We start from the raw sequence: 13,832 nt of genomic DNA, 5'->3' as shown, positions 1-13,832 counted from the left end.
CTTGCCCATGTCCACAGAACCGCCTGTCCGTCCCTCTAACTAGAGAGTCCCCTATAACTAGCGCTCTCCTCCTCTCCCCCTTTCCCTTCTGAGTCTCAGTGCCACAGACCCCTTCACTGCAGCTTACACCTGCAACGCTGTCCCCCCCAACAGTTTCCAAAGCTGTATATTTATTTTTTAGGGGAACGGCCACAGGGGAACCCTGCACTGCCTGCTTCTTCCCCTTCCCACCTCTAACTGTTACCCAGCTACCTCTGTTCTCCGGCGTTACTATGTCCCTGTAGCTTCTATCAATCACCCTCTCAGCCTCTCGAATAATCCTCAGTTCATCCAACTCCAGTTCCAGTTCCCTAACCCGTTCGGTGAGGATCAGGATCTGACTGCATTTCCTGCAGACGAAGTCGGCAGGAGTATCGGTGGTCACCCCTACCTCAAACATCCTGCAGGAGGAACATTCCACCAATGCAAATTGGTGTTTCATCAATGCAAATTGGCTATAACATTGACAAATAGGGAGCACCGTTTCTAAAGCATGAATTTTTAAAACATGTGGCTGTAACACAATTGCATTGTCAACACTAAGTACTATTTTTTATTATGCAATTTTTATATAGCGTGGGGTCGCACAAGAACGCGCCCATCGAGTTATAGAAGAACTACCTGTAGTGAAGAATTTAAAAATGCATAATATTGTAAAGTCTGGTCAGCATGGTTTCATGAAGGGGAAATTGTACCTGATCAGTTCATTAGAATTCTTTGAGGGTGTAACAAGTGGGATAGATAAAGGGAAATTAATAGATGTTTGCATCATCAGATTTCCAAAAAGTGTTCAATAAGGTACCAAACATAAGCTGTCTTAATAAGATAACCCTCATCATGGGGATCGTAAATTAGCACACAGAGAATTTGCTAACTAATAGAACAGAGTTTTGAGATAAAAGAAGCATTTTCAGGATGCCATCTGTAACTGGTGGAATGCCAATGTTGGGGCTACTATTCCCTGCAATTAGTATTAATAATCTGGATGGGGCAAGTGATTACTCTGTTGTCAAGTAAAGGGCTGTCAAGATTACATCCGTAAGTATGTTTAAGGCTGAGATAAACAGGTTTTTAATCAGTCAGGCAATCGAGCAATATAAGGATAAGACAGCAAAGTGGAGCTGAATGTTATCTGTTCAGCTATGATCTCTTCAATGGTGGAGCAGACTCAATTGCCCATCTTTGCTCCCACATCTTATGGCCTTTGTCAAATATGGAACCAAAATTATAGAGGGAAAGTGAGGGCTGCAGATGCTGGAGATCAGAGCTGAAAATGTGTTGCTGGAAAAGCGCAGCAGATCAGGCAGCATCCAAGGAACAGGAGAATTGACATTTTCTATATGCCCGAAACGTTGATTCTCCTGTTCCTTGGATGCTGCCTGACCTGCTGCGCTTTTCCAGCAACACAATTTCAAGCCAAAATTATATACCAGTATGCTAGATGTGGTCTCTCCATGTCCTATATAGCTGCAATAATAATTCCCTATTTTTGTTGAAAGAAGGATAGAATATAAACAAGATTATTCGATTTGTCTACCTAATCACTTGCTATATCTGCAAACTATTGTGTTGTGTAACAGGACATCTATGTCCCTCTGTATCTCAGTTATGCAATCTCTTTCAACTTAAATATAGTACTGCTTTTCAACCATTTTTTGACATTATACTTCAAATACCAAAATGTTTGCCCCTTGCACCAGGAACTTCCATTTTGTCCAGTAACTGTTAATTTGGCACCTTATCAGTATCTTTTGGCAGTCCAAGTGCACTGCATCTACAGGTTCCCCTTTATCCAACTTGCTTGATACATCCTCAAAGAAAAACCTCATTGTTAGTTAAACATCATTTCTCCTTCACAAAACCATTTTGGTCTGCTGATCGCATTGCTTTTCTAAGTATCCTGTGGGACCTCTGATAATAGATTCTAGCCACTTCACTAAGACGTACTGCTGGAAAATCTCATCTAGTCTGGCGGCATCTGTCAAGAGTTAATGTTTCTGGTCCAGTGACCCTTCAGAGCATTAACTCTGCTTTCTTTCCACAGAGCTGCTAAGCTTTTCCAGCAATTTCTGTTTTGTTTCTGATTCTCAGCATCTGTGGTTCTTTTGTTTTTTTTCCCTAAGACAGATGTTCGGATAACCAACTTATTGGTTCATGCTTTTTGCCTCCCTCCTTTCTTTATTAATATGACATTAGCAATTTACCAAACTGATGGAATCCTTCCAGAATCCAATGAATTTTGGATGATTATAAACAATGCTGTATTATCTCTATTCAATTCTAAGCCCCTACAATGGGGCTGGTCTTGGGGCTTGTCAGACTTCCAGTCTAGTAGACTTCCATGTTTTTCCTGCTGTTGGTGATCATTTTAAGTTCATGCCATTTTTTTTTTCATCTGTTCATTTTCAAGTGTCTGGGAAGTTTTCCAAGTCACCTTTTCTGAACACAGGTATAAAATAAATGTTCAAAGCCTCCACTGTTTCCTATTTTGCATTGTTAATTCCTCAAATTTTCTTTCAACATGGCTTTGATTCTTTTCCTATTTAAATGCTTTTAGAAGCTCTTGTTCTCTCTTTATATTACAACCTAGCTTTCCCTGTCTATTTTCTTCCTTTTTTAAAATCTTCAGCTTGAAGAGGAGAAGCTTGATTTTTTTTTTCCCTTTCTGACTTTTTTCCTAGTCCTTGAAATCTACCACTAATCTTTGATAAATTGCAATGTACCTTTCAATTTGATACTTCCTTTTTAAAGATTAGATTTCGACAGATGCCTCCAAGTATTTCTTTCTCCAGAGGATAAATCTTCACTTAGTAAATACCTTCTTAAAAGTCTGCCGATGCACTTCCACTATACTACCTTTTAACATAGGTTCCCAGTTGACTTTGACCAGCTGAGCTTTTATGCGATTATAGTGAATGTTGGTCTAAAACAGCGACTTTACAATAACTCTTCAAGCTGAGCATATAAGTCTGCGATTGTTTTGGTTGCTGTTGCCTAGAGGCTCCTTTACCATATTGTTCTTGATTCTTCTATTTGCTTGCTTTCATGTCTCTAGAAAAATCTGCTCCCTGATTGGTAGCGCATATAATCAAAGAACTTGTCTTTGAAACTCTTCATCAACTCATTTCTTAGAAACTGAAAGAACTGTGAATGCTATAAAACAGAAACAGACGTTGCTGGAATAGCTCAATTCGAAGTAAGGGTCACCGGACCCAGAATGCTAACTGATTTCTCTTCACATATGCTGCCAGTCCTACTGAGTTTTTCCAGCAACTTCTGTTTTTATTACTCATTTTTTAGGTTGCCTTTTCCAATCTAATTTGTGTAGTCTACATGTGGATTAAAGTCACTCATGATTCTTGCAGTTCCTTTCTTGCCCACCCCATTTGTTCCTGTATAGTCTGTCCTGTTAATGTCGCTCACATCTGAGGGCTTATAGACTAATCTCACAAGTGTCTTATTACTTTTCTATTTCTTATTCTCCATCTGATTCTACGTATTGCTATTTTGAGCTAAGATCATCACTCACTACTACTAATGATATCCTGAGTTGATAATCTGTCTCATCTTTTCCTTGCTTCTTGTCTTTTTGAAATGTCAACTCTCCCCAGTATTTAGGACCCAGCTGTGCTCTCAGGTTATACATGCTTATTTCTAACTATGCTAACAATTCACCAGTTTTGTTATAAGTGCTGCATATGTTCAAATGCAGAACCTTTAATTCTGTTGTTTGTTTTTACCATTTTTGCAATGTCTGATGTTATTTGCTGCTACGCTGTTAAATTTGTGCTCGATCTCCTGTCCTTTCCTGTATCATTGCCCAAATTACAACCCAGTTCTATTATCTGGTTTCTCTTTGATTTACCACACTTCCTCTTATAGTCCTAGTTATACAATTCATAAGAGTACTGGTCCCAACACCGATTTAAAAACTGATCCAGTGGTACAGAACTCATGTTTTCCCCAGTATTGAAGTCAGTGCCATGAACTGAAATCCATTTCTCTCTCGTCTTTGTCATGCATTTATCTCTGAACTTATTTATCCTGTGTCCAATTGCTCATGACACAGGTGACAATTCAGAAATGATTGCCTTTTGAGATGTTGCATTCTAATTTGCCCTTAACTGCTCTTGCTCTCTTAGCCGAATCTCTTCCTTAGTTCTAACACAGTTACAATTTCTTTTTGAGATATAAGCAATACTCAGCAGTTTGTCTAATAAGCTAATAGTTAATATTCTTCTACCAGCAATTTACATTTGCTAAAATCATCCAAGTTTTAAAATGTAACTGAGCAAAATACCCACCAATGAATTAACTACCTGTTCTCCTTTGTGATGTCAGAAGGTGGTCAGTCCCCTATGAAATCAGACTGTTCTGCCTTGGGATCCCCCTCTTGACTACTCTCGGTGTTGTTGACTACTTTTTTTTTCTTGCTCCCTTCACTAACTGTTTGGCTAATCAATGTACAAGAAGTTTGGCATAACTTCTCTGCTTTTCAGTTCAATCCCTCTAGAAATAAACCGGAGTTACTGTATTTGATTTGCACAGTATCTTTTATCTTCTTACCAACCTCCTTGCCACTGTGATTTGTGTGCTAGTCCTCCCACACCCATGGGCCTATGTACCTCATTAAGATGCTTTTCGAAGAAATACTTCTTTTCGCCAAAATGTCAGACCTCTCATGTATCTATATAGATTTTCATGATCCTGGTTTTCAGAATTTTTTTTAATAGCAGATGTTTGATACGTCACCTTGCCATCCTGTTTGTGGTACATGGATTTCAACTTTTAATAGTGCATGTGCTTTAAGGCTATTCTTGCTTAAGTTTTTTTTTCCCAAATAAAGTGCATCGGGTATGAGGAAATTGTGAGCATATAATGGTCATTTTTAAGATATGATTACTGGTATTTCATTATTGAGAAATGCATTCTATTGAGCTTTTAGCTTATCAACTTGCAAGTGTTAACTAAGAAACTGAACCTTAACTAGGATTATTTTGAGATGCTTGTTGATGTAGGAACTTCATCTTTATTTGGGGATCTAAATTCTGTGTTCATTTGCCAAACTATATCATTAGCTTTGCAGTTATTTGCATTCATGGCAATTTTGTTCATGCTGTAATGTCCCATGAATGTCACTTTGTAGGAAGTTGACTTGGAGTATTTGGCTAAGACCACCAATGGATTTTCTGGAGCTGATTTGACTGAAATCTGTCAGCGAGCCTGTAAACTTGCAATCAGAGAATCGATTGAAAGTGAAATCAGACGAGAACGTGAAAGACAAGGCAATCCTTCAGCTATGGTAGGTGCTCCGTTATCAGTAACCACTGTACTAATGAAATATTAAATATCTGCTTTTATTTATTCCAAACCTGTTAGTGACTGATTAAAATACATAATGGCTTTAAATGCAGGAGGTTGAAGAAGATGATCCAGTTCCTGAAATACGAAAGGACCATTTTGAGGAAGCTATGCGCTATGCACGCCGATCTGTCAGTGATAATGATATTCGAAAATATGAAATGTTTGCACAAACACTGCAGCAGAGTCGTGGATTTGGCAGTTTCAGGCAAGTATTTTTGTATTCTTTTTGCTTGAGGTATGGCATGTAAGAAACTCCGGGGTAAAAACAATGACTGCAGATGCTGGAAACCAGATTCTGGATCAGTGGTGCTGGAAGAGCACAGCAATTCAGGCAGCATCCGACGAGCAGCAAAATCGACGTTTCGGGCAAAAGCCCTTCATCAGGAATGAAGGGCTTTTGCCCGAAAGGTCGATTTTGCTGCTCGTCGGATGCTGCCTGAATTGCTGTGCTCTTCCAGCACCACTGATCCAGAATGTAAGAAACTCCCCTGGTGCACAGTAAAAGCTTTTTACAAATCTACAAATGATGTAGTTATATAGAGTCATAGATATGTACAGCATGGAAACAGACCCTTCAGACCACACCGACCAGATATTTTAAATTAATCTAGTCCCGTTTTCCAGCACTTGGGCCATATCCTTCTAAACCCATCCTATTCATATACCCATCCAGAAGCTTTTTAAATGTTGTAATTGTACCAGCCGACTCCACTACTTCTGGCAGCTCATTCCATACACGCACCGCCCTCTAATTCTGGACCCTTCCACCCCAGGGAAAGTACCTTGTCTATTTACCCTAATCATGCTCCTTATATTTTAGAAACCTCTATAAGGTCACCCTCAGCCCTTGATGCTCCAGGGAAAACAGCCCTCGCCTCTTCAGCCTCACCCTATGTAGGTGATGGTCATGCATGACAAAAATAAACTACTTGTATGCTGGTTTGCTTTTGTTGAACAAATAACTTTAATTTCCATTGTTGATTCTTTGGAAAACGTTGATGTTTTTTTCCTTGCATTCAATGTTTGTGATTCTACTTACAGTGCAATTTTAAGATTTCTTCATGTAGATTGTGACCCAATCAATGCCATAATAAATAGGCCCTACCTGCTCCCTGAATCTCCCAGTGACCTCCTGTCACTGCTTCATTTAGATCAGCTATGGTCTTAGTAAATGTTGGAACAGACCAAGGGACATACCTATAAGTAGATTAGAATCTTAAATGCATGGCTAAAAGATTTATTCATTGACACCAATTCTGTGAAAAGAGGGAACAGTTCTATTTAAATGCATCTGGGACCAGTGGCAATACCTACAGTACATTATACTTTCAACTATTGGAATGACTTGAGGGAGAGTTCGGGAAATGGAAGATGATAAATAGAAAAAGGTTCAGACTGTGAATCACGAGCAGATTGCCTTATGTAGAAAGCCTAGCTTGTTTAGCTTGTATCTTTTTGCGTTTAGATGAATCATAGGTGACTTAACTAAAACATATTGAGAATACCTGATTAACGAACATCCAACTTTGAAAGCTTGTACTTATTAACGCAGTCGCAATATTTGTAATTTTAAAGATCTGACATAAGAACATTTCTTGTACTTAGAGACATCTGCTGTTCTGCATTGTGTTCCAACTTGCATACAAATTGATTTGCATACGAACTACAGAACAGAACATGTTCGTAGCCCATGGACTACCTATATAAGATCCTGAATGGACGAATCGAGTGGATGTTGAAAGGATGTTTCCTCTTGTGGAAGAATCTAGAACTACGAGTGATAGTTTAAAAATAAGGGAGAGTCCATTTAAAACTGAGTCTTCGGAGTTCCCTTCCTCAAAAGGCGCTGGATGTAAAATCTTTAAATAATTTTAAGGTAGAGTAGATAGACTCTTGATTACCAAGATGATGAAAGATTATCAGATGTACAGATTGTAGAGTCGAGATTAAAATCAGACCAGCCACGATCTTATTGAATGGCAGAGCAAGCTCGAAGTGTCGAGTGGCCAGCTCTAGTTCCTTATTCATGTGTTTGCATCTCCTTGAAGCACTTTTTTGTTTTAAAAAAAAAAGCAATAATTCCATTTGATTAGTTATGGAAGCTTGATTGTAGTGTGATCAAGGTTAGGAACTAAATTTTGAGAATTTTCTTTTGGATGGGGAAAAAGGCAGAAGCTGTAATATTAAAGTGTGGTCTCAAAACAACATCTAGTGTTCTTAATTTGAAAATTTAAAACTCCGTATGGATGGAGATCAGATCAAAAATCCATGCTATGCTAGTTTTAAAAGTGGGGACAAAGTAGATTTCAAACTACATGAAGTTAGTTAGTTTGTTGTCATCCATCTTTCATGGCTTGATGTGTTGACCTGATTTTGTTGGTTGTGGAATTACTTGTCTAAGTCTGTTGTATGATTAGCATGTATTGATTTTTGTTGCTTCTTCATGTTGTACTTCATTTTTGGGTATCTTTTGACCACTTCCAGGATTACTTGGCCTGCAGTCCTCATCGAACCCCTGGCTTGATTATCGGTTGAGGGTCATGAGGTTACAGATTACAATAAAATTAGAATTATGCTGTTGGTCATTGACCTAAATCATAGATTCCTAGTTTTGATTCAGTAGATTTTTTTCTGGCTCATTGTGAGGCCAGAATTTTGTTTCCATGGTGTGTGATGGTCACTGCTACTAGTCATCTCCATTGGTTTCAATTTCCACACTGGTCAAGATTACCATGAAGGATTCTTCTCAACCTCTCCCTTTGCCTGAGGCATGGTGACCCTCAGGTTGGATCTCCACTAGTCACCTCTGTCTAATGAGAGAGCAGCCCTGTCGTTTGGTAAGACTATCGCAACTTTTACTCTCTTCGAGAGACGAAACCTATGACATGTAGAATTAAGGTTGTAGTTTAATACGCTTTTCCTTCATGGTAATTTTGTTTACCTGCCACAGGTGCAGTCTAGCAACAATGTTCTTCAGGTTTCAGCCAGCTTTGCCATTAGTGGTTGTTACTGAACTACACTTGTTGATGGTTCTTGAAATCCTTCGTCCCATGTACATTCTGGGTCCTTGCTATCCTCATTGGTACTTCCAAGTAAAGCTCATCATGAAGACATTCTGATTCATTAGTTAACAGTGGATGATAATCAGCACCTTTTTCTTACCAATGTTTGACCTAATGCAATGGGATTTGGAGTCCACCTTTGTGGTGGGAGAGAGGGAAGAGGCAGTGGATTTATGGTAATGTCACTGCACTATAAATCTCGTCACAGACTAATGGTTCTCTGGATGTGCATTTGAATCTCCCCATGACAGTAAATTTCTGACTCTACTTCAAGGCCCAACGCATTAACTTTGGTTTCTCTCAACTGCCACCACAGCTGCTGAAATTCTCCAGTTTTGTTTTTTGTTTGTTACATGATCGCAATTGGCTTTTAATTCCAGATTGTTGTTGAAGTCAATTTCACCACCTGTCTTAACAGGATTCAAATGCACATCTCAGAACCATTAATCTGACCCTCTGAATTTCCTAACGAAGGGTCACTGACCTGAATTTTTCTAGCAATTTCTATCTTTATTTCAGATTTCTTTGATCATGTAACCATTGTCAATTGTTGTAAATACCTCTCTGGTTCACTCATGTCTTTTCTGGAAGGTAATCTCTTATCCTTACCTGGTTTGGCTTATGTATCGCTCCAGACTGCAGGAATGCCCTTAGCTGCCTTCTGAATTAACCTTCATAAGCCATACAGTAAAGAGCAGTTGAAGATGGGTAATCAATGCTAGTCTTGCCAGTGACGCAATCCCTGAGAGAGAATTAAATAAAACACCCAAAGTGAATTTAGTCAGGGAGTAGACTACTGCACCATCAGGTAATGAATTTGTCCTACCATTGGGATCTTTCAGAGATTGTGAAGTAATCAGAAGAGGGGCTTGGCAGGATAGTTGTTGAGAGGAGATCTCTTAACTGGGTGGTCTTGATATGGGGTTCAAATAACAAATCAATGAAATGTGCTTGTGTGGCTTTGCTTACCTGCAGTCAAAGGTGCCGGGAGTATGTTAGAAACATAGAATGGTTACAGCACGGAAAAAAGCTATTTGATCCGTTGTGCCAGTGTAACTTCTGTGCAAGAGCAACTTGCCGAGTCTCACTAACCCACACTTTCCTCAAAGCATTGCATGTTTTTTCTTTTGACTGTTTGTCTATAACCCTGCAAATCTTTCCCTTGTCAACCTGTTTCAATACATTTTTCTGTTCAGATAATTATCTATTTCCCAGAAGCCAGCACTGAATCGGCCTAAACCACATACATACTGAAGCAATGCTTTTCAGATCCTCCTCACTTAAGCCTGTAAGACACGGGAGCAGAAAGAGGTCATTCAGCGCATCAAATTTGCTCTGCTATTCAGTGAGATCACAGCTGATTTGATAATCCTCAACTGTGTTTTCCTGCCATTTTTCCATAATCCTTGATACCCCTTACTGACTAAATATCTGTCGATTTCCGCCTTGAAAATACTTAATGACCCAGCCTCAACAACATTCCGTGGTAAAGAATTTCACAGGTCACTGCCCTCTGAGAGAAGACCTTGCTCATCTCTCCCCGCATTCTGATATTATGCTCACTGTTCCTAGACAATCTCATCAAGTCTTCTAACAATCTTGTATGTTTCAATAAAGTCACCTCTCATTCTTCTCCATTACAAGTACAGGCCCAATCTACTTGATCTGTCCTCTTAAGACAGTCCCTCCGTACCTGGTATCAACCCAGTGTACTTTTTTTGGGTTGCCTCCAATACTAATGTATTTTTCTCCAGGTAACAGACCCAAAACTGTTCACAGTATTCCAGGTAGGACTAATGCTACATGTAGTTTTAGCAAAACCTGCCTACCTTTACATTTCATTCCCTTTGAAACAAATTCCAAGGTTCCCAAAATCTGCCAGTTTCATAGCTTTCTACAGTCTCTCTCAATTTTAAGTAATATTCAGCTCCCCTATTTTTGCTGGGAAATCTTACATTATTTTCCACCTACCAAGTTTTTTTTGTCCACTAACTCAGCCTGTCTGTCTGTAGTTTTTAGTTTAAATGTAGCAATGTTTGTTTTGGGTAAATTAAAATCATACCAAATCCTAATTTACCTGTAATTTTATCAAGTAGATATGAGTAGCATCGATCCGTTGCAGTATTTTTTGGTACTAAAATAGATTTTGACATTAAGTTTACATTGCCTCTACTACTTTCAGATTCCCATCTAGTAGTCAAGCTGGTGCAGGACCAAGCCAAGGAACTGGAGGAGGAAGTGGAGGAAACATGTTCAGTGAAGACAATGATGATGATCTGTATGGTTAAACATACATTGTGGACCAAATTTTACCAGGCCAAGTTGTACAATTTCCATTTCTTGGACTGTTGCTCTTCCCTCACCCCCAAACCTCCCCCACTCCCATCCCACCCCTTCAGTCCAGTCAGAGAAGCATGTGCAGCTTTCAATAATCTGGTTACAGGGGTTTCTTCTAATGAACCTATTCTTGATGTTGGATGTGAAGTTAACTGTTAAATCACTGCAGAGTAGTCAATGACTACCTTCTGGGAAACTTCTGTTCAAATTGATGAAGCAGCTTTTGCAGTGAGTATAACTGTAGCCTGAAAAAAAAACACAATGCTTATGGAACTTCATTTTTTTTATTTCAGTAGGTGACATGATAAATGTATAAGTTTGAAGAGATGTTAAGGATCTTAATATGAACTGATAATAAAATCTGAATTGTTGCACCTCTAATAAGAATTGTGTGTTGCCTGAATTTTATACTGCATTTTCAGGGTAAGGTATCCAATTGGTTCATAAAATGATTTTGTCCAGTGGTTATAATTTTTGATCTTGTGTAGAGTATTACTTTTGACCTCTAATGGAGCAGTAGCCATTAATGGCTCTTAAACTGCAAAAGAATTGGGAGAGATTTTGTGGTATAGTAAAAATACATTTAATTCTCTATTGCATGCTTAACATGCTAAGCAGAACAGATGATAATATTTATTAACAAAATCTATTTTTAAACCATTGTGTGGTTATTTACAATATTTTATCAAATTACTTAAATTAGCAGAATTTATCTATTTATTTGCAAATAAAACTAGTTTGGTATGCAGTAGTCTGGTAAACTCCATTGAAACAATTGCCAATGTCTGAATTAAGATTTTTCATTTAAAAGACACTAATAGAATCTAAGAATTATTCAATTGATTTATTACATGAAAATGCAAAATCTTAATCTGGATTCCATTTGCATTCCCATTTTTTGGAATAATTTAGTTTGCACCAGAGATGAGCCTTTTAGCTGGTTTTGTTAATGTTTCACTGAAATGCTCTCCGTCAGCCTCCACTGTTCGTCCCTCCAGTGTTCAAAACTCTTAGTATCCTTTCCCATTCATTTGTTGCCACAGTGATCTCTAATGACCTGCCATCTCTTAACATCTGGATTCAAAATCCTTATCTTTTGTTTTTTGATGGTAAGCAAGATTTCTGTCGCATGACTGGTGAATTTACAGCGGAACCACGATTATCCAAATGAGATGAGCGGGCACTTTTTTTCTGGATAATTGATTATTCGGATAATTGATTTTCAGCTTAAACAGCTAAAAATACTGATTTAATGCCGTGCTCTACTGGAGAATTTGTTTAAATCTATAACTTTAATGAGTCTGTCATTTAAACAAACTGATCTTTGCAGTCTGCAAATTACAGGTTAAAATGAGAAGAACTAAACCCAAAACAATGAAATCGCAGCATTAAACAAAATCCCAAACGGCTTCTTTGATCACAAGACCATTTACAGTATTGGTTTCCAGGACGTTCTTGGCCTTTTTTTAAATGAACAGCCCGGTAAAGTGCCTTGAATACTGCAATTGCTATGTAACAACCCTTACCTAAAAAAATCCAGTTGCTGATGCTTGAGTTGCTTGTGTTTCTTTGTTTTTGCCAGCGTTTTCACCTCTTCAGTACAGATAATCGAATACACTTACCTTTTCGATGTAACACTTTTGTGGGACCTTGAAATCTTTTTCAGATAATCACGGTTCCTCTATAGCAGTGGAGAGGAGGAAGCTTTTCCTTGCCTTTTATGATTTCAAGAAATTAGATTAGATTACATTACAGTGTGGAAACAGGCCCTTCAGCCCAACAAGTCCACATCGACCTGCCGAAGCACAACCCACCCATACCCCTACATTTACCCCTTACCTAACACTACGGGCAATTTAGCATGGCCAGTTCACCTGACCTGCACATCTTTGGACTTGGGAGGAAACCGGAGCACCCAGAGGAAACCCACGCAGACACTGGGAGAATGTGCAAACTCCACACAGTCAGTCGCCTGAGGCGGGAATTGAACCGGGGTCTCTGCCGCTGTGAGGCAGCAGTGCTAACCACTGTGCCACCGTACCGCCCACAAATGTATTTATTCACCTGATTGGTACATGAACTGCCATTTGCTCAGTGTCTGTAGTGCCTGCAATGTATACTAGCTGCAAGGTGTAAGGCAGCAAGTTGTGTGGTTTTTTGACAGCAGTTTGACAAGCCTGCATCTTCCATTAAAAGAAGGGCAAGGGCACCAAGAACGTGTGAAGATAATCGCTTCCCAAGTTGGACAAGTCCAATAGTTCCTCCGTCTCTGCATAGAAAGAATTACTGCAGTTCAAGAAGGTGATCACCATATTCTCAAGGGAAACTGTTTATATATGGGCTTGCTTAACTCATAACTTTGAATGCTAGATTAAATTCTGACAGTTAATTACAAACCTAGTAGTTTGGAAGTTTGATTTTTATCATTGTTTACTTTGTGGGAAATCCAGTGTTTCTGTGTGTGTGTGTGTGTGTAAATATATATATATTACACACAGCAACAGGGGAATCCATATGGTCAACATGGGATCTGTTCCTTCTTCATTCTTCGTTTCTGAAGTCAGCAGCGTATGCTGCAGTAAAATGTCAGAGTCCTGAATGGTATTTTGAATTATGCGGCAATAGTTTGACATTAATTGACTTACAGTAATTCAACATTTCCTCTGCATTCAAATACAAATGCTGTACGCAAAATTTGGCAGTCATCAAAATGAGTGAAAAGTGCAAGGATAATGATTAAGATGAAACTGAAAATGAAATTAACAACTTAATCTTGTTTGAGATTCATATTCAGCTGGAGCTCCCCCTGCACATGCGCGCGCACACACACACACCCCAAACACTTCCCAATTTGGCTTAAAACCTTCAAATTGAGCAATGTCAGTGCTGAGGATATTAGTAATTCCTTCCATTTAGTAACTTCTAATTTGATAATAGTATAGCCAGTTGCAGTTTTCAAGAAAAAAGATGGGTCGAGATGAGATGTAAATGGAACCCATGCTTACAAATGTTGGGAATAATGGGGAGGCA

The 13,832-nt window shown here is 38.8% G+C and overlaps 1 protein-coding gene across 1 annotated transcript in view; it reads left to right on the top strand.

The window, feature by feature from the left end:
- LOC122548897 (valosin containing protein) overlaps positions 1-11,183 on the top strand; it is a 78,526-nt gene extending 67,343 nt beyond the window's left edge. The window contains exons 15-17 of the mRNA XM_043687839.1: positions 5,186-5,341; positions 5,454-5,608; positions 10,648-11,183. Of these exons, the coding sequence (XP_043543774.1) occupies positions 5,186-5,341; positions 5,454-5,608; positions 10,648-10,753 (417 nt within the window). The 3' untranslated portion in view covers positions 10,754-11,183. The remainder of the gene's footprint in view (positions 1-5,185; positions 5,342-5,453; positions 5,609-10,647) is intronic.
- The last annotated feature ends 2,649 nt before the right edge of the window (positions 11,184-13,832 follow it).

This window comes from Chiloscyllium plagiosum, chromosome 1, assembly GCF_004010195.1.
Source record: "Chiloscyllium plagiosum isolate BGI_BamShark_2017 chromosome 1, ASM401019v2, whole genome shotgun sequence".
Taxonomy (NCBI): Eukaryota; Metazoa; Chordata; class Chondrichthyes; order Orectolobiformes; family Hemiscylliidae; genus Chiloscyllium; species Chiloscyllium plagiosum.
Note: the sequence above shows the minus strand (reverse complement) of the source record. Positions and strands in the feature narration are given on the sequence as shown.